At 41.2% G+C, this 21,739-nt stretch overlaps 1 protein-coding gene across 8 annotated transcripts in view; it reads right to left on the bottom strand.

The window, feature by feature from the left end:
- Nucleotides 1-21,739, bottom strand: part of Gabpb1 (GA binding protein transcription factor beta subunit 1) — a 55,599-nt gene that overhangs the window by 5,602 nt on the left and 28,258 nt on the right. For 2 of the 8 annotated variants that reach the window (XM_004639003.2, XM_023724049.1), the window contains 7 exons: nucleotides 18,051-18,158; nucleotides 12,856-13,023; nucleotides 11,282-11,476; nucleotides 9,922-10,069; nucleotides 9,520-9,633; nucleotides 5,072-5,257; nucleotides 1,515-1,630 (listed from right to left, as the gene is read on the bottom strand). In XM_004639003.2, coding sequence (XP_004639060.1) covers nucleotides 1,515-1,630; nucleotides 5,072-5,257; nucleotides 9,520-9,633; nucleotides 9,922-10,069; nucleotides 11,282-11,476; nucleotides 12,856-13,023; nucleotides 18,051-18,158 — 1,035 coding nt within the window. Of the gene's footprint in view, nucleotides 1-1,514; nucleotides 1,631-5,071; nucleotides 5,258-9,519; nucleotides 9,634-9,921; nucleotides 10,070-11,281; nucleotides 11,477-12,855; nucleotides 13,024-18,050; nucleotides 18,164-19,049; nucleotides 19,081-20,456; nucleotides 20,481-21,739 lie in introns of those variants that run through there. The other 6 variants (XM_023724051.1, XM_023724048.1, XM_004639005.2 and 3 more) reach the window with 6 other exon arrangements.

Below are 21,739 nucleotides of genomic sequence, written 5' to 3'. Positions count from 1 at the left end.
AGTTCTAATATTTCATAATTGATTTGTTTTGTCTAGCTGATCTGTCTGCTTGTGACAGTGGAATATTGAGGTCTCCATTACAATTGGTTTTTTGTTTTGTTTTTTGTTTCTTTTGGGGGGGGGTTGATTGTTTGTTTGTTGTTTTTGTTTTTTGCAAAACCAGGAATTGAACTCAGGCTTGCCCGGCAAGTACTTATTCTACTGAGCTATTTCCCCAGCCCTGAAAATTGTTTTTTTGTTTTGTTTTGTTTTTGATTTTTTTTTTTTATTAGATAGCTTCTTAAATGTTTTATTTAAAATGTTTTATTGACAATTTCTGTTCACCTTGTGTATTTGCAAAAGATCATCTGACACATGAGAAAATAACAATAAAGTGTATTACATAACAAGTATGCTGATATTAATTGGCATAAGTTAGCAAATAAGAACATTTTCCTGCATATCACTTTAAATTCTGAATACAACAACTCACATTAGTTATAACTCTACCAGGTAATTCTGGTTAAATTATTAATCAGATTCTTTTAAACTCCATAATGTACTATTTATGAATATAACCAAATATGTACCAGTCTGATAGTTTAGTGAATATATATTCTGTGTTAACAGTTATGTTCCTTTTAGTGAATTTTTACAAAAATCCCCTTCCTGTGGAAACAAGAACTTTTATGAACTGCTAAAGGCTCACCAAATTTACCATGTACATATAACGCTAAATATGAGAATGCTTTTGGAATAAAAACCTAAAACGGAGATGGAGATATTATTCTGGATTCTAATCTAGAAGAAAGTAAAACAGACTCCGAAAGCCAGGATAGTTTAAAGTTAACAGTCTAGACAGCGCATTCAGAACCCAGCTTAATCAATTTTAAGTTCAGTTCTATTTCCATAGCATTAAAAACAACTTTGTTTTGTATTTTATGTAAGCTATAAATTTAGGAAACTTATTTATACACATGTGAGGAAAAAAACCCACAGGCAACTGTGGTTTGCACTACAAACTAGTGTACACTTATAAACTAGTTTGAGGAGAAAGGTGAATCTTAGCAGTAATGTGCAATTTTAGAAAGCACAACCCATTAGACACCATCCCTCTTTAGGAGGACCCTAGATAGTGCAATTAGGCACTTATTTGAGTTTCACTTTTTCAAGGAAAAAAATGTCTCGCCTCAGTCTCTATTTGCATTTCCCTTTCGTGGCTTGTGAGAACGACAAGTAGAAGACCAACAGAAAGCAAACGATGGAAGGTGAGAGCTGAGGACAGGCCAGCGTAAGCACCACATGGCAGGCTTCTTACAAACAAGTCTTCACTCACTCATTCATTCAATATTTATTTATTGAGGGCTTGCTATATGTATAAGGCAAAAAAAAAAAGAAACAAATGGATACCATGCACTTTCATTCTGTATCAAAACAAAACGCTGTTATAAATATAAAAGACAAAAATGATAAAAATAAAAAAGAATTTATTTTGGATGACTGCGGCTAAACACACCGGGTAAAAGACTCCTTACTTCTATTTCTGCAGATTCCACCCGGTTTTCAATTATTTCAATACATTGTCTCTTAGCCGGCGGCTCTTCGCTTATAACAGTTTCTTCAGCGATATCTGTTGCAGGCACTGTTAACACTGGAACACAAAACACACAAGTTACTCTATTCTCAGGTGCCTTTAATCCAAATAAAACCAGTAGTAACTTCATTAATGCTGCCCATCTAAAATATGCATAGTACAAATAATTTCAAAACATTGTCTTGCTTTTGTATTGAAATCTACTTATTATTTACTATATTTAGTTTTTAAATTTTATAATATGTTCACAGGACTCTAAAATCAAAATATTTAACAAGCATTTGAAAGGTTTCATGTTCACTCGTACCAATGCAATCGTTTTACTGGTTTCATATGTAGTCTTTTATTTGTGGGGGAGTGCTTTAAACAATTTATTTAACTGAAATGGACTTACATCTGTTTCTGAAGTGATTTCCACTTATTTTGATACATCTTTTCCCCTTGGTGATTTACAGGATCTTCAAGCCAATATAAATATTTTACAAATACTTGAGTATTTGGGTATACACCTCCACAATACCTCAGCAATATCTTTCAGCAAGAAAAACACTGAAGAGTAAAAACTAGACACAATTACTAGGTACACTGAAATTCTGCTGCAAATATTTCTGAGGTAAGAAGGCACCACATATCTGTTCAACTAAGAAAACCACCCTTACAACACAGGATTTAATCTTTATGTAAGACCTAGAACACTCAAGCTGCCAATTGGGTGCTGAATGGCAGAGCAATACCCCCAGCTTATGGCATGAATTCATAGGGAATAGGTTCCAACAACCCAGATTCCTTTCCAATGGTCCTCACAAAGTGTGCTTCTCTGGGAGGGGCAGGCTGGCGCTTCAGTTGAACCCAGGTACTTTTCTCTTTGGCTCCTTTTTCTGATCCTTTTCCTTGACATGTTTCAGGAAGCTATCATGACTTTTTGAGTGTTTAATATGCTCGGTACGCACATTAATCCTCTTGGCAAGTATCTTGCCCTTAGCTTGCTTGTTTACAACAATGCCAACAGCATGCTGGGTAATGTTGTAGACTCTTCCCGTTTTGCCATGGTAACATTTGTGAGGCATGCCTTTTTGTACAGTTCCCATTCCGTTGATGTCTACAATATCACCCTCTCTGTAGATTCACATGTACGTGGCCAAAGGAATAACTCCATGTTTTCTAAAAAGCCTGGAGAACATATACTCCTCCTCTTGCAATGTGTTAGTCATTTTGGCAAATTATTGGAAGATGGCAGTTCCAGCCAAAGGTCATGTGTATTCTTGAATTCATGTGAAAACAGATGGGCGTGTGTGCACAGCACACCTACGGTGCACCTCGGATTTGCACATGCCCAGCACGCTGCGCTGCCCGTAGTCATCATCTCTTATACAAGCACAGACAGCTTCCCTGCTGCGAGCTATGTATCCTGTACTGTCACACGTTATCATGAACACATCGTAAGCCTGTTCTCCTACTGGATTTTGTCCTCTTCACAGGAAAGGAAATAGTCTGCCTTCGCTCTGCAGGACAGGACCATGCAGAACCATCCTAATCCTCCATGGGGCTGCATTTTCAAGTTTAATATTCCGTAGGGCCCTCTTGCGCTTTTTTTCCAGAGTGTTCCACTTTTCTCCTTTCCTCCTCTCACCATCAACACAGCAGAATCATTCGGTGAGCTCTGGAAAACCTACTGATCTGTTACAGACCGAGTTGTGCCCCGGCCACTGCTCATATACCGAGGTCCTTACCCCACAAACTGACTGAGACTCCATCTGGAAACAAGGCTTTTCAAGGGTGTGTAAGGCAAAACGCGGGTGTCCCACTCCACTGTGACTGCAGAGCACAGACAGTGGTCAGGACAGCTACCGCACGCACTGAGTGGCCCACAAGGGACACAACCGGACCGCAGCCCGCAGGCTGGGCAGAGGTGTTCCTGCTGCTTGTGCTCCCGGCCTGTGAACCGCCCTACAGCAGCCCTTCAAGCTGACCATCATATACCAAATTCCTAAGTTAACCAGAAACAATCGGGAACTGGATGATTTTGAGCCTTCTCTTCCAAAATCATGGCTTTTCTTCCATTTGTTCATCAGTAATTTGCATTTGTATGTATTTGTTTTATAAATAAGGGAGACATACAAATGAATTCAGGCCTTCAAGTCAAAGGCTCCCCCTGGGTGCAGTGACAAAGCCTTTCCTCTCCTCAGAGCCACACCTCTGTCACTCAGAACCAGCCCTGGTGCAGCCGTCCTCCCTCTCCCCCTCACAGAGGGAGGCAGCCTCAGCAGTCTCGGCACCTTCTGCTCTGCCACCCCCATGGCCTCCCCAGGACTCTCCAGCCTCCCTCTTATCCCAGCTCGCAGCACCTCCTCTTCTCCAGGCCAGGCCCCCATTTCCGGCCGTGCTCACTCCCCAGTGCTCTCCCAGCCCCAGCCTTTCCCTGCCCTAACTCGCTCTGCTCTGTGGGCTTCTTCTCACCCTGCCTATGCTGGTCCTGGGTGCTTTGGGCAGCTCCTAAAATGTGGAATTTTAAGGTTTTCTCAGATTCTTCATTCATCTTGGCTTCTGTTTCACTCATCTTGATATTCTTTGTGGTTTTCAAGAGGGAAAAACTGGGGAAGCAATAAATATAAAAACTACCAGCATATTCCCACTACAAAGCCCTAAGCAAAGCTCTTGCTTTCAGGAGTTTTTTCTTACATGGGATTTTCAAAAGTTCATATGATATGTAAACTGCATGAAATGGTACAAAAGTCTGGTCCAATGATGACTTTTTTTTTTTTTTTTTCGTCAGCTCAGCCCACCCTGGGGCATGTGGTGCCAGGTATCAAACCATGGTCCTTGTGTGCTTGCCTAAGCAGGTGCTTCAGACCACTGAACTACCTTGCCGGCTCACAATAACGACTTTGAATACCTTATTTTTTGTATAGTGGTGGTACATAAGCTTGTTTTTTTTTGGTGGTTCTGGGGATGGAACTCAGGACCTTCACAGCATAATCCTTCTGCCTCCTAATTTTTTTTTTTAAATCTCTTTTTACTCTTTTTTTTTTAATTTTTATTTATTTATTTTTAACATTTATTTATTATTGTGTGTGTGTGGCCAGCTCAGCCCACCAGGGGGCGCGGCTGGCTGGCATGTGGTGCTGGAGGATCGAACCGCGGTCCCTGTGCTTTGCCGAGCTTGTTCCAAGTAGGTGCTTTAGACCACTGAGCCATCTCTCCAGCCCCTGCCTCCTAATTTTTTAATATTTTGGGTCAGAGTCTTGCTACTTTGCCCTGCTTGGGTTCAAACTCAACCTTCCTGCCTCAACCTGAGAATGGTGGGATTATGGCTATATGCCACCACATCCAGCTTCAAACTCATTTCAACTATCAGCCTAAGCAAATAAAATTAGACAGTTATGTCTGTTGGAAAAGGTTACAAAAATGTAATTCAAGGCCAAAATAAACATTTTGGAAAACACATCACAATTTCCTGAGAATTCAAAATAATGTCAACTCACATACATGTCTACTAACCTTGCTGTCCATCTGGCATGGTCACAATGATGGGCTGGCCTATTCCACTGGTTGGAATAGAGTGCAAGTTTCTGAGCTGGATTCCATCTGTAACTATGGTGATGACCTGCTGACCCCCTGAGCTGACCACTTGCTGAATTGCACCATCCACAGACTCGGCCGTAACCACCTCCTCCGTGGCCACTACTGGAAGATGAATTAAACACTGGTGAACATATCTACCAACATGAAGGGAAAGAGAGTAAAGAGTTTCTAAAGACAGAAAGCCCATAAATGTATGGATTTCTTTTGTAAAAAGCTAAGACAAACCCTAGAACCTACTTTTCAGGACACATCTATAGTGAGAAGCCTGGCTGCTCCCTGTAAGGTACTTGAGTAATCAACGGTCACACCACAACCCAGAATACTAAACTGCAAAGAGTCTTGGCCTTGAGTGCTCTCACTATATCTGTTTGCTTTAAACTATGATTTAGTTTTGTCACCAAGCACTTAAGAAAATTTTAAGAAGACAGTTACAAGATGAAGTGCGGGCATAAAACAGCAACGTATTCAGTAGAACAACTACGAAGGCTTTCATGCACAATAACTATTGCTTTGATTTTTTAAAACATATGCATATGAAAAAGAAATGTTCACTGGTTGAATGCTAAATACAAATGGCAGCATTTTAAACCATACTCATATAGAAGAAATTTCTGAGATCACATAAAATCAAGGCACAATTCAAGAACTTTCATCTTTGCACCATTTATAATGACTATCATTAAATACTAGAGTTCTTTCCTTTCATCTAAAAGCTTTCTTTTTAAGTTGTGTGATAGTAAAGTACTTAAAAAAATTTAAAAGAAACCAATTACAGTAGAAGACAAGGCATGGCTCCATCGCCCCCAGAAGCCTGAAGAATACCACAACACATAAAGGAGAAAGCCTCAAAGCTCAAAGAGATTGTTAATTTAAAATACATACATAAAATCCAAAATGTAAAGCTCCCTGGATAAAAAGTAACTATAATACTAAAAACATTCACTGACCTAATTAAAAATTTAGGTTGTAGTATTTAAAGAGAACTAGCTAATATATAACACTTGATATCTGAGGTCTCTTTTTTTTTTAAATTTTATGGCAGACACAGGGACCAAGGTTAGACCCCCAGCTTGCTGTGCCGGCCCGGCCCACCCCCGGGATGCGCTGAGACAGCAATCAAGACTGGGCGTGGTGGCGCACTCCTGTAATCCCAGCACCTGGGAGGCTGAAAAAGAGGAGGATCACCACAAGTCCGATCTATGTAGTGAGACCCTGTAGACTCTGTACCAAGATACATAAAAAAAAGGTAGTATACAGCTGGGACACAGGAAGAATAAAGCAAAGCAAGAAAAAGTTGGTAACAGGATCGCAAGGCTATTTTTAAAAGGAACAGACAATTACACTAAACAGGAGATTCACGTCCTCCACAATCACAGCTTCTAGCTTCACATCCCACTTAGCTCCCATATCTAGTCACCTCTCCCTAGCTCTTTGCCAAGCCCTAACTCATGCTATGATTACTATACATCTCATTCCTGACTGCATTAGTCTTCTAACTAAATACCTTTCAGAACATTTTTCTAAACCTATCATGATGATAATTTACATCCCCAGGACATTGCTAATTGCTCTGGCTGGGCTCAACCTTGCAACCTTCCTGCCTCAGCCTCCCAGAGAGCTGGGCTTACAGGCCTGCAATGAGGACCAGCACATGATCACGTGAAGCCTTGTATCCCACTCGGGTTCAGTCATTTTATTCTCTGGGCTCCCTGAAAAGCTTTCTGCCTCAAGAGTCACTTCTTAAAATGTTCTTCCCAACCTTTTCCCAACTCCTCCTTACTGCTCTGTGAAGATTCCACAACCCACCCAGAGGTGGCCTGGAAGCTTTGGCAGGAAGATAAGAGAGCATGAGTCCTTTGAAGAGTGTTCTCCAAGGCAGGGCTTTCTCCTTATGAGGAAGAACATAACTGCAGTTCCCAACACACAGCTGCCTGATTCCTGGCTCTTCATTTTGGAATGCACTGGAAAACCAGCACACCCTCAGTGGCATGACTCGGAGCAAGATCCTATAGACACAGCTCTGCCGAGCTCCAGCGTAGCCCACACCCACCTTCCCCGCACCCCTCCTCAGCTCCGGCTGAAGCAACTGCTCTCCTACCAGCACTGCGGCCTGGCGCGATGTTCCACACACGACTGCTGGCCAGTGCAGTTGCTCAGAAGACAGGTAGCCTTAAAGCATTTTAACAGACATGAGCAGGTTCTCTGTGGCTACTATTGAAACTTGTTTTGTATGACAAAAAAAGTCCTACTGAAACCCCAAGAGCCAGATCTCCCAAAGTAAACTGGCACGCACAGCCCAGCTGGTCACAAGGGCCTGTTCTGTCTCTCTATTAGATCAAGCCAGCCTGCACTCTCCATTCAAAATTCAGCCATCTGCTGCGACATTCTGCTCCGGAAACTGTTTATTATATATACCACTTCGCTGGTAAGACAGAGGACAGAAGTAATGCGTAGCATGCGGACTGCCCTCACCCTACTTCTCATCTACCACCATCTAAAACAGCACATGGTAGCAGAACGCTTCCTGCCACGGCCTGCTAGCAGAAGCGAGACCCCTAGAGAAGACAAATGATAGACACGAGTATGTGTTCTGACCACAAACCGACGACGAACAGAGACTGGCCTACAGACCACCTGCAGAAAGTACTCAGGAAAGTGCTGCAGGGCTGCAGGCACACCTGAGGGATTAGACTGAGCACAACCCGCACCACGTCACTTAGGAGGAGCAATTTCATCTCCACAACGAACGCTCTATCTCATCGTATATAAAATGGAGGTGCATGTAATACAATTTTTATATCCCAAACTGCCCTGGAAAATATATGCATTTTCAAACATTTCTAAAATCAGGGTGAATCTGATAGATGATGGGAAAAGAAACAGAACAGCCAAGAAGCACAGAACTCGGCTGTGGCAGCCTCATTCCGGACGCAGTCGGGGATCACACACTTGGCTGGGCTGTCATACACACGTCACTGGCAACACCCTTACTTCAACTTTTAATTCAAGCTCTTATTACCTTCTAAAGACACCACTTGATTCAGCATTAAAAAGAAATCTTGTTGTGTCCCATCCAATAAAAACCAACTGAAATTGCTATTTCTCCCAAACTCAACCGTAATATTTTTAAAAGTAAAAGTGAGAGGAGCTTGGGTGACCAATTCATTGAGGCAAACATCTAAATGTAAGCAAAGCTATTTACTTTTCAGGTACATACAATTTAATTTTTTAAATGTTCAAGTTTAAGCAAATAGAAGCCACCAATGAAATCAGTTTTTCTTTTTGTCCTTTCTATTTTGTGCTGCAGGGACTACAGCACAGCCTCTCACACCCTGAGCATGCACTCTACCACTGCACTGCACCTCAGTAGTGGAACCACTTTTCTCTGACAAATTCTGTGGTTACAAAGGTGCTAAAGAAATCCAGGAGTCAGTTATAAAAGCAGTCCAACAACACTGTGATACACATACATGTTGTACAAGGTCAAAAGCAACTTGAAAACTCTGAAGACTCCCTAATAAAAAGTTTGATTATGATGCCAAACAACTGGGGAATGGATAAGTATCAGTTATCATTAATTGGTCAACAAAAGACAGAAAAAAAGATTCTTCTCTTCATAAAAAAAAAAAAAAAATCACAGTAAGGATTCAATGAGATTGAAAATAAGAGATTTATGACAGTGCCCAGCACAGAGCAAGCATGCAAAGAATTGCTCCTGATCACATTTTTAAAAACATATTAAATAAATAACAACTATTCCTTACTGCCGATCCAAACATAATGGCTCAAACTAAGGTAAGGCTATTTCTTGGAGTATAAATTTCCTGATTAAAAATATTTGCACCAACAATTATTTCAGGTCAGTATAAAGTGAAGCTTGTCTGAACCAATTCACCAGTGCCTTGTACCATCATCTAGGAAGAGCCCTCTGAGCAGTTTTTGTACACTCTTTTCTGTTCTTTTTTTTTTTTTTTTTGGCGGAACCAGGGATTGAACTCAGGCCCTTGGTCTTGACAGGGAAGCACTTATTCCACTGAGCCATCTCCCCAGCCCCCTCTTTTCTGTTTTGTCAGGAAGTATTTTTGTATCATTCGAACAGAACTACTAAAAATTCACTTTATAAAACAACAGTACCTCCATAGAGATTTATACTGTGTAACTCAAACCACAAACTGGTAAAACATGCACAAACAGGTTTTCTATGTCTGTTTAATTAGCCAGGCAGTGGCACACACCTCTTGGCCCCGCCCCACGAGCCCCGCCCCACGAGCCCCACCCACCTAAGCCCCTCCCAGCTCTTCCCAGCCTTCCTAAGTATCTGAATTTGAAGCTTTTGCTGCACACATGCGACTTGCTTTTCTAACCTGGAGTTTCCGAAGAATTGGACAATGGGGCAGAAGCTTCAGCTAAGGCAGCTAATGTAGCTAATACTGATGTAGAGGAGTTTCCAAACTGGACGGCAGACACACCTGTTTCATCTGCGAGTAAAGAAAAACAAATTTTTAACAAGCTTAACCCAATACATCTCATGTTGTGTTCTACTTAACTCTTAAAGCTTGGGTAGCATTAGCTCTTGAAAGGTAACACTGTAGTACACTCTATAGTATGACCTTTCTTTAGGTTTATATTAGAAAAAAAGCTGCCAATATAAAAGACACTAAAGTGGATGATGGACTCTTACCCTGATTCTCCAAGTCTTTTCTTAAAAGGAGGAATACCTACTACCGCATAAAATCCCAACAGCTGTCCTACATGCATCTCAATACCTGTTGCCTTGGATGAATTTTCTGAAGATACCAGACCTGTTAGGTTCACCACCCCTCCAGGTCCAATGATGAACTGTGGGGTTGCGGCGTGTATCGTCACAGTGTCGGGGCTCTCCGGGTTGGTGTTGATTTGGTTCTGCATAGCGATCTAGGCAAACAGCACCACAGTATTTTCAGAATTACAGCCAGAATGGCTGGCAGATTCTCAGGGTAGCATAAACATACACATAAAGGGAGCATTTCTAAGAAGGACCACGTAATACAAACAAAAACATAAGTTTATGGACTGAGTGCAATGTAAAATATAACTATAAATTTATATCCCAAGATGCCATGCTAAGTAAAGCGCAAAATCCTGTTAGAAGAGAAATAAGAATCTGAACGGCTTATAGAACACACTAAAACTAAACACTGGAAGATATTCTGCTCTGTAGCAAGAGAAATTATCTGTTATTTCTTCCACTGCCTTTGGCAATGTATAATGCTACATACATAAAGCACAGCCTCCCTAATAAATTACTCCCGACCTTCAGCCCCAACCCTCAGACTGCACTCCTACACATAAAAAATAAGGGCATGAAAAATTCATTTTCTTGAGCCTAAAACATTTTATATGCAATGCATGGAAATTCAACAAGGTCAGATTATCTTAAAGAGAGTTCTACAAAAAGATAGGCAAGAAGAAGCACTAAGTAAAGATAATTTATATCAATATCCTCTAGCTGAAAATAGATAAGTAATGCCGGTTACAGCAAAAGTAACTATGTCCACATATAGATTTTTTAGAGGATGATGAAAAATAAATCACAATGATAAAGACTCTAACACTCAAAGGATCTTATTTTGGTGGGTAAAAGTTGTTTGGTTTTTTTTTTAATTGTTATAAACTATAGACTTTGAAAAACCACATGGTATCCAAATGTACAACATAAATTAAACAAGCCTGGAAAGGGAATTCAGAAACTTAAAACACAGAAAGTAATCACCTTATCTAATCTTCTGTTACATGCAGGCTGTGGTCTTACCATCAAGAAAATGAACAGTAATAAACAAGAGGAAGTGCAACAGAAAAAAGCCTGTCTAAAATAACGAGTCTGGGGGGCTTGTGTGTTAGCTCAGCTGTCTAAAGCAATTGCTTGGGCAAGCTCAGTGAGGCACAAGGGACGTGGTTCGATCCCCAGCAACACGTACTGCACCAGACCCACCCTTAAGGCAGCTGGAGTCAGCCACCAAAAAAAAGAATCCTTCTAAAACGACTGAGTCCAAGGGACCAAGGGAAAAGCTACAAGCTTTAAAACATCTGTAAGACACACCCATCTACACAGCTTTCTTTGTCTCCTTCAATTACAAGCCATATTACCTGTAATATCTCTGCTAAATCTTCATTTCCATTGTCTATGGAAATATCAAATGCAGTTTTACAAAATTTACTCTGAGTGTGTACATCAGCACCATATTTGATTAGAAGTTCCACCACTTCTTGATGATTGTGTTCAGTAGCCCAATGTAGAGCTGTCATCTTTAACATATCTTTTGCATTGACGTCAGCACCATGCTACAAAAAATATTTTTTAAAATAAGATATTGCACATTGCTAATATGTGGAATACAAAGAATTTCCAACATGGAAGTACTAGTTACTATGCTTTGAAGCAAGAACAAATACATAAAGAAGTCTTGTGTGTATTAAGTACATGTCCCAGAAATTGTCACTTCTCTGTTGCTGATCACTTTTCTATCATGCTAACTTTCCCAAATGCGTTTCTTTTAATTTTTTTGAAATCAGGCAATTTTTTCCCCGCTCAGCTTCAGGCCTTTTTATTTTTAATTTTCTCAAAAGTTACTAAGAATGGTGTACAGCCTGGATGTGGTGGCACACACCTCTAATCCCAGCATGCAAGAGGCTGATGTAGGAGGATCACTGCAAGTCTGAAGCCAGCCTGGGCTATGCATAAGCTCAAAACCACCCTGAACTACATAGCAAGACCCTGTCTCAAACAAACAAAGAAACAAACAGAATAAGAAGTAAAACACTCCTCCAAAACTGTCTAGTGCTATGTTTCTCATTTATTCAAAAATATATTTTACTTTCCAAGTCAGTACAACATAAAGAAGATACACTGTCCAACCTGATACCCAGGTGATACATGTGGCCACGAAGCACTTGAATGTGGCTAGTCAGAACAAAGATGTGCATAATTATGTATAAATACTGGAATTCAAAGACAGTACCAAAAAAAGATGTGCATAATTATGTATAAATACTGGAATTCAAAGACAGTACCAAAAAAACAATGTGAACTATCTCAATAATTTTATATTTATTTCATGTCAACATGAAAATGCTTTGGGTATACTAGGGTAAATACAATACTAAAATTAATTTTTACCTCTTCAGAAATAGCTAAAGATTATCTAGAATTATGTGTGATTTGCATTTATGCTTTACATTGTATTTCTTTTGTATAGGCCAGGATGAAAGGGTCAAAACAGTGCATCACTTTGTTTCAGAATTTTCTTCATCACTTTTGGGATTTGGATGATTAAAGATAAACCCTCACTTATATCCCTTGTTAATTTGTTAATTATCCAAGCCTTATGTTCTCTTTCTTAAGCATTTTTAAGACAAACCTGTATTGTATTAGGACAAAGTTTGTAGATCCTCACCCAAAGAGCTTTTGTTGGCACTGGGAATCGAACTCAGGACCTGTGCTTGCCAGACAGACACTTGTGCCACTGAGCTATATCCCCAGCCCAAGGGCCATTTTTAATTGTCTGATTTAATGAAGAGCACTCCTTAGGGAAGTCTTTCCCCCTCACCAAAGAAAACAACATAATAGATAAAACTGGAAATAGTCAATAAAACTAATTCTTTTCTTCTTCTTATAAAGCCAGGAAGTCTTGGTAGACTGAGAGCAGAGAGAGAACACGTACCTTAAGCAAGACCTCCACAATGCTGGCGTGGCCCTCGGAGGCGGCCATGTGCAATGGCGTCCGGTCCACCTTGGTCCTGGCGTCCCTGCTCACGCCGGCTCGGAGCAGCACCTCTGTGGTGGAGTAGTGGCCATACTGTGCTGCCAGGTGCAGTGGAGACGTTCCCAGCTGACACAGGAAACACGGAACAACACATGGGCTGCTGCACTGAGGCAATTCTGCTACTGCGCTCTATTTTACAGCCTTTCCTACACAGTAAGCAGGCTATGCCATCTGAAATACAGCAACTTGGAACTCAAAAGAAATAACCTGACGCTTATTACATCTTCTTTACAGAAGCCTTCGAGAATTCTCATTACTGAACTTAGGAAGAAAAGTCCATATTTCCTTTAATTCAAATTTTCATTTCTTTTTTACCAAAATTAATTTAAGCAAGATTAATTTCATTACAAGTTAGAGATAATTCTGGAGGATTAACCACCTAAGTTTGCAGACCAAAATTAGAGAAAAAGGAGGGCCACAAGGAAAGCCAACATTTTGGCCCTAGCCTTTCAAGGTCAATTAAGACTCATGACATATGAGAACTTGTACTGTAACGTCATGTAACTTGGTAGTGTCCCAAATTTTCTCATCAAGGAGATTATGGGGCCGAAGAGGAAAGTGATCTATGATGTAGAGTGTGCCTAAGGAGAGTCACAAGGAGAGAAAACATTCTCTTAGGCTTTCACAGAGAGCACATTGGCCAAGCAATGGCCGTGACTCATCCACATGGCTGACACTGACAAAGGTTCTACAATCTGAGGTACAGGATCTCAGGATAAATCCTGAGAGGATTTCACTGACCTTATCAGACCCAAAAGCTACAACTCTTGTTGCATAGGTCCTGCTTTACCTTGGTCTTAACCATCCAGCAGAAAAGTATAAAAACGAAATATAAGAAGTAAAGCCATGCTGTTATGTTGAGCTGTAGGGAACTCAGGTCAACAATTTCTGACAATGCCAGTCAAGTGGAAGACCCAATACTATTATGGGCTACTGGACTCTTTTAGAATATTTTGCTGAGTTAACACACCTATAATATTCAAATAACGGAACTTAACAAAAAAGGGGATACAGATGAATGTCCATTTTGTATCTGTGTATTCAAAATGGTTAGGACAGATATATAGTTACATTCTCTTAATGAATAGAGAGATTTGTTCTAATAGTGTTTGTAAATTGGATATCATGTCCACATCTTGTACAGCAATTAACCACTAGGAAGAATGTATGCAATGTGTTAATTATTGAAACTGTCCTACCAATTTGGTTTGAAACTGTCTCATTGCTATTTGTTTCTCAATAAAATTATGGAAAAAAATTAGAGATAATTAGGGCTTGAGAAATTTTTCTGAGTAGTGGGATGATTTATGCCAATCACAGAAAATTTGCTAAATCAACTTTTGCCTACCTATAAAATTCACCTAAAGTAAATGTTGATAGCGTACATTTTTAGAGTTAATAGACCAAAACTACTCTACAGCACTTAAACAATACAACCTTGATCTTTATAAAGGAGGTCAGAGTCATTTTGAAAGGAAAACTCTGGTGTACTTGCTGGCAGGTCTGGACAGAATTGGGACAGCTCAGTTCTGAAATTGGTTCTGTGGGGTCCTCCACTAAGTCGACATCATGATACGCAGAGCAAGTAGTGCACTTTCGGATTGTGAAGGAACAGTAGCTACCAGAGAGGCACAGCCGCGCACATGTGGAATGGAGAACAAGGGCTCTAGCGTGTGCATTCAGAGGCCCAGAAAATCGCTGCAACTCTGACCACCACGTCCCTGACTCTCCAGGGAGTGCAGGTACTTCATTGCAGCATGAAGTCTCCCAAGACTGCCATGGTAGCAAGGGCACCTAGGCCGTTGCAGCATCTCCACAGTGCACACTATTCTAAATGCCACACATTGTCATCCCTTCCTAACACAGGTGACTGGTGTCCTGTTTGACAACGAGAGAACCTACAGCACAGGGCTTTTCAGCCGGCCTCAAGTCACACTAGGAGCTGGGATACCAAGCTGGGCATGCATGCTAACTGCACGGTAAAAACTGAGATCGCTGACCTTGGGAATAATTATTTTAATACCACCAAAAACTATATAATTTTAAGGCAAGGTCGTTCCAGTAGATCAATTCCTGAACGCTCCTTTTCCACAGTTGGTCAGATTTTCTTAAAGCTAGCTCTTTTGACACTCTTTAACTCTTTTTAATTATTAGTTTTGTTGTTGTGTTTGGATACAGGGTATCACTGTACCACCCAGGCTGGCCTCAAACTTGTGATCCTCTTGCTTCAGCTGCCCAAGTAGCTGGGAATACAGGGGTGTACCACCAAGGCCAGCTCATACTATTAAGTGCTACTATTTAACACAAGTACTTAACAATACATTTAGCAACCACTAGCTTTGCTCAATATGCTACTGGGATCTACTCTGTGCTGTTGCTGCTGGAGATATATATATATATATCACATCACACACATGCAGTTTAAAGAAAAAGCAAACATCTGTAAAGCTGTCCCTACAGACTAGAAGTAGAACACTGCCAGGAAATTCAAAGCTTGCCCTGTCACTCCCTCACCAAGCCACACACACACACACACACACACACACACACACACACACACACACCCCCTTCATGGCTCCAGGGAAAAGTACTCCTCGGGATTCTGTGACACACACTGCTCAGTTTTTCTGGTATCACTACCATGTCTAAATGATATGCTGGCCCATTTAAACTGTTTTTGGAAACAAGCTCTCACTTTGTGGCTCTGTCAGGCTGATCTTGCCCACTCTGTGATGTCCTTGCCTCAGCCTCCTGAGTGCTAGAATCACGGGTATGCGTCACCACGCCCAGCTGTGACTCTTCCTTAAACACAACTCTGCTGTTTGTTTCTTGGTGACTTCCACTGACATTCAGCTTAACGTTATGCTCATTAAGAATGACTCATGCTCAGCACTGTCAAAGCCAGTCACTAATTTTCTCAGCTCTACAATGTTCCATTCAACAAAATAAACATTTGGGCTGCTTCCAGTTTTGTTACTGGGAATAATCCTGCTGGAGAGTTCAGTCCTACAGGCATCTTAAACACGTGAACAACGCTGCCCTCTACTGGGAGTGTCCTTGGAAATTTAATTGCCACCTCGCAGGGTACATATGCTGAAACTCTCTCCAAGTGACCACACCGATGCGCTCCCACCAAAAGCAGCACAGAGCTCACAGTTTTCACAGCGAGGCTTGGTACACCAGACATTTTTTGTTCCTCTGGCAGATATAGTGCCACACTACGACACCAGTCCAGTCTCCTACTCCATGTGTGACCTTTTATTACTGACCCACAAGGTTGCTTGTATACTGTGAACACTAATCCTTCTTATGATCTTTTTATCTGATGCACTACGCCATCACTATGTATCTAGACCAAACTTTTAAAAAATGGATCCCTCCAGGCTCTGTAGGCTGTGGTCTTTCTCATTAGTCGTGAAAAACCCTGAGTGACTGCCTCAGATTGCTCCACCCTGATTCTCCCCATGACTCTTAACCACTTTTCTATTTTTTATCTATTTTTTCTGTTATACCCTGGCCTTTTTTGCTTTACTTCCATGTCTTATCCTTCAGTTTACAGATTTTACTCTTCGCTTGTGCTTGTTACTGAAGTCTTATCTGACGTCCTGGGAGGTCTGCTTCTGCTCCAGCTGTTACAGCGGGTGATGGATCAGGGTGCTGCGTGTTCGCATGCTCAGCTGCTGGGAACTGCTTGCTTTCCCTGAGTCTCTCCAGTGGATGTGCAGCCTGGAACACAGGCAGGCTCCTCCACAGAGGACAAGCACTGCCTTCTGCCAGGCCATCCCTGGTAAAGCGCACTCAAGTTCACTTCTCAGTTTCCAGTCTTTAAGAATGCTGAGAATTGTGAGTGCAGGCTGTAGACATGCAAAGGATGGTTTGTAACTCTAAATTCTTACCCATAAATTTTCCCCTCTTAGTTCAAGTAGGGCCACTTTTCTAGCAGCCCCTGCACAGACGCAGGGACAGGAGGGGGGAGGTGGGCAGGGCATTTCCCTTCACCCTATGCTGAAGGTCCTGCTCGCTGGGACCCCCTCCAGGATGCCCAATCCCAGGCCAGCGGGGACCCCCTCCTGGATGCCCAATCCCACGCCAGTGAGGCAGGAACACCAACGGGCAAGCTTAAGTTCACAAACATTCGTGGGGTAAAATGTCTCTGGGTTCTAGCCTGCACTCAAATTTTTTAGGTTGACAAATGTTTATTTTCTGTCCTAGTAATGCATGGAAGAAAATTTTGTTGAAAATACTTAATGAAAGAAGCAGCTTGCTTTATCACTCTCTCCTTTTTTTCTTGTAATTTTTTTTAATTCATTTGAGGCTTTATATCTTAACGACAGCTGCTGAGATACTTCTGAATGAAATGATACGGGCCCTGGGAGGTGTTTTAATAACACAGAAGGAAAAATGGGTGGGACAACAGTGGAAGCAAGATTTACCATCATTTGGTGATTTCTGGAGTTGGCTGAAGGGTATGCAAGGCTCAATATGTTTAAATTTTTCTCTAAAAAAGCTTTACCTTAAAAAATACAACAAGGGTAAGTGCATGAAAAAGATATTAAAAGCCTGGAATTGTTAGCTGTCATCAACAGGAGGCCTCATCCGGATTCCGCGCCCGCCACACCCCAGAACCATCCCTTCTGGCTCGACCTGCACAACGACCGGGGGCTCATCCCCATTCCCTCCTTCCCTCAATCAAGTGGCAGCAGCTTTAGAAATGTCAGCCAAAACATACATTTTTGCTTTTTAGCAGTTACAATTCTCACCTTTACTAGTACTTTCTCAACTATAAAATCTACCTGTGCTGTTTAGAGCACGTAGGCCTTATGTTCATTCTATCCCATCTTACAGTCAGTTTATCCTCCAAAAGGCTAAAAGAAAACATTTTGTGGGTACAATATTTGGCTAATGTTGTCAAACATAAGAAAACATTATGAGCCATTCACTTTAACATAGTTTTACTTCCAAAATAGAAAACATATTCATAAAATTATTCTCTATCAACATAATGCTAACTCAAATTTTACCTGAAAAAAACTACAGAATATGAGAAGGATAAAGAAGAAAGAAGAAACCACAACACCAAAGTCATTCTTTACCCAGTCTGTGGTGAAAGGAGCTCCATTTGCCATCAAAATACGGACTTCGTCATCTTGGCCTGCTCGTGCCGCTTCTAAAAGCTTCTTTCCCAAATCTACCAGGGACATCTAAACAAAATAGATGCACTGAACGTCAAAATCACGACACAATGTCTGCCTTCTCATCTTTATCTTAAAGTCTTACGGCATGGCTAATCTAGAGCTACAGATCACACAGAAGCAGTTCATACTGGATTTCTGAAATGTGTACTCCTTGCTAATTAAGTCCTTATCTAGGATAAAATTAGAATGCTCAAATACAGCTGGCAAAAGGTAGAACAGATAAATGAAAGAAAAGAGACAAGCTGGTCTAACGTTTTAACTGGCAACTTTTCATTGTAAGAGGTACAGCAAGACCATTTTCCATGTGAGTAAACAAGGTGGCATAAGATGCGACCTTCAGTTAGTTACTGGTGCAAATGGACCAGTCTGTAACTTGTTTGTGTGACAGTAAACAAGTCAGGGATTTTAGAGTAAGTGTTTCCTACCCTTAAGCAAATGCACTTAAGCTTATCCAGCAAGGGGCACAATAAAATTCACGAAAATCCTGAACAGGAAATCTGAGATTGTAGGAGTAGAGTCTGTGCCTCACGAAGAAGCTGGAAATACCACTGTATCTTGAATTCAATTCAGGATATCTGCAGAGGAGGTCAGGAAGCATCTTTTTCAGTAAAATACATTAAAACGTGTCTGAACATGGCCATGGCACAAGTACACAGGTAAGGAAAGCTCTGGATGCAGCAGGAGTGCTGAGATTCAGGAAGGGCGACTCTGAAGGAAGGCTGCAGACCCACCAAGACTACCCAGCTACAAGGCTGCCCAGCTAGAAGACTGCTCTCGTGATACCACAGGGGCCTCACGGAAAGGCAAACAGGTAGAATTTAGGCCAGTGGGAAGGGAGGGAGACACGGAACCTCTAAGAATTGTAAGGGGGAAAATGTGCTAGGGTGACTGTCTCACCTTCCCTCGCTCTAGGCGGGTGAGTCCAGTGGTCAAGGGGGCATAAGCTGTAAGAGAGAAATGACAGGCTGATCAGTGCAGCCCAGGCTCATGCGAACAGCTATTATCCGAGAAAGAAGAAAGTATAAGAAGCAGGCAGCTTCAGCTTGGGAAGGCTATTTTGCCAGGGAAAAGAGAACACAGAATATATTCTGAAGGGATGCTAGGAAACCTAAAAGGACAACTGTAAGACAAGATGCCTCTGAAAGCAAAAGTACACTAAAATCATTCTATTTTTGAGATTCTATGAGAACAACTAAACACAGGAGTAACCGGGAGTGGCTCCTGACACAAGGAGACTTGCACCACAACTAGGTGAGCTGTGCACACCAAAACAAGCTTTTGTCCCAGGGCACAGGGGAATTTCCCACAAGTATTCCATTTGTAATGACAAAAACAATTCACATCATAGTCTGTGGTGAAGATTAAGAAACACGTGTTTGTGAATTTTAGGTGGAGTTTTTCAACATGCTTTTTTATGACACTTAACATTTCAACCCCTGAATTTCTGATTTCCTTTCCATTTAATGCTCTTTCTCTCTAAATTTCAAGAAAACCCTGAATCCCACTACGGGTACTAAAACCCCTGAAGAAATCACTGTGATTCCCCCGACACGCCGCGAAAATGCATAGTGGCCAGACAGTACAGGCTAACATCACATTCAAACCCAAAGAAACTGCAATGACCATTTCCATAAAGGGTGAATGCTCTCCTGCCCAAGCACAGTAACACAGATGCTGGTACCAGGAACCAGCAGAGCAGCTGCACACTGGATGCACGTTCTCACATGCACCTAGCTCTAAAGTGACACGTGGCTTTCAAAGTATGTACATTTTTAATACTTTATACAGAAAATAAACCAGTTTGCTTTCCTTCAGCCTAATCTGGACCTCTTTTAGGAAGGGCCTATTTTAGACTTGTTCTTATCTTTGAAATTAACTGCCTGCCCTTTACTTATTTTTAATATTTTTATTTGTGTGTGTGTGTGGCCAGCTCAGCCCACCTGGGGGCAGGGCTGGCTGGCATGTGGTGCTGGTGGATTGAACCGCGGTCCCTGTGCTCTGCCAAGCTTGTTCCAAATAGGTGCTTTAGACCACTGAGCCATCTCACCAGCCCCCCTTTACTTATTGATTAGCAAATATTCTAACATTCCAGCTCTCAGGTCCTTCGAGGTAAAGTGAAGGACTTCTCCTCTCCAAATCCCGACTTCCTACCTTTCCACCCTATGTTCCGTCTTTGAAATCACATAGCTTCTTCTATGGACAGATAATATTTAAGCCTCACAAAACATGAAATTTCTATGCATTAATAAGCAAAATGAAGTTAAACTGAACAAAATAAACTCAAAGGCAAAAAAGGAAGCTTACCATAAAAGTGACTAAGAATCACTAATGTTTCAGCTATTTTAAAATGAACAAGACAGAAAACTCATCAAGAGCTCAACACATTGCTAGAAAACCCATATGGCCATATATTTACAGTTGTGAATTACTTGTTTTCTCTTTCTGTTAATGTGGAAGAGAAAACAAGTAATTCACAACTGTAAAAAAATTCATGGGGGCCAGCCCGATAGCTCAGCGGACTAAAGCGTCTGCTTAGGCAGAGCGCAGCAGTGGGTTCGATCGCTAGTGTGCCGTGCCAGCCCTGGGGCATGCTGTGATGGCAATTGAGACCGGGCTTGGTGGGGTGCGTCTGCAATCCCAGTGTTTGGCAGGCTGAAAATGATCTGTGTAGTGACACCCTGTACCAAATACATTAAAAAAAAAAAAAGTCACTGAGGAACATAAAGTGATTTTAAAATAATTCGTAGTGCAGTCATGGTGAGTGAAACAGGTACTTTCTTAACATCTCATATATGCTGTGAGGCAGTATAAACAGATTAGCTTTAAATTTTAACAAATTTTACAAAAATTATGAGTGTTCAAGCCTACAGGTCCCACAAATGATCCATTTTGAGAATCTTTTCTAAAAGAAAAAAATGAGGAAAACAAATTTATCAGATTACATGTGTATATACACACTTTTTATATATATTCATTTAAAAAACTTGAACAATGCAAGAGGAAAAAAAGTTAAACTGCATAATTTAATATGACAGGATATAACAGGCTACACAGCATCAAAATGTCATATAAAGACCAAATTATTAACAAACTTTAGGGCCTTATGATTACGGGAAACTCTGCTCCCACTTTACAGAGCATCTATAATCTTACTGCATTGCCTTCCTAACTTAAATTCTTTTTTTTTTAATTTATGTATTTGGTACAGGGTCTCACTACGTAGCTGGGACTTGTAGTGACCTCCCTGTTTGCAGCCTCCACCGCTGCGATTACAGGCATGTGCTAACATACCTGGTCTTGAAGGGCCAACTCAGCACACGGGATGGGGGTGGGGTGCAGCTCAGCATGTGGTACCAGGGATTGAACCCGTTATTCTACTGAGCTATCTCCGCAGCCCCCCAAAATGTTCTTTTTAAAGGGACAAATTACACAGCTGTCAAGCAAGTAAATAATGATATTAAGGGAAGTTATATATTCCTGCCTTACAAGGAAGAGTAAAAAAAATTAATAACTTATTGATCTGTTTATGAGCATGGAAAACAACGAAGCCGCTGACCAAATTGATTTCTGAAACTCTTATTCAAAAC

This window comes from Octodon degus, unplaced genomic scaffold (assembly GCF_000260255.1).
Source record: "Octodon degus isolate 3935 unplaced genomic scaffold, OctDeg1.0 scaffold00105, whole genome shotgun sequence".
Lineage (NCBI taxonomy): Eukaryota > Metazoa > Chordata > Mammalia > Rodentia > Octodontidae > Octodon > Octodon degus.
Note: the sequence above shows the minus strand (reverse complement) of the source record. Positions and strands in the feature narration are given on the sequence as shown.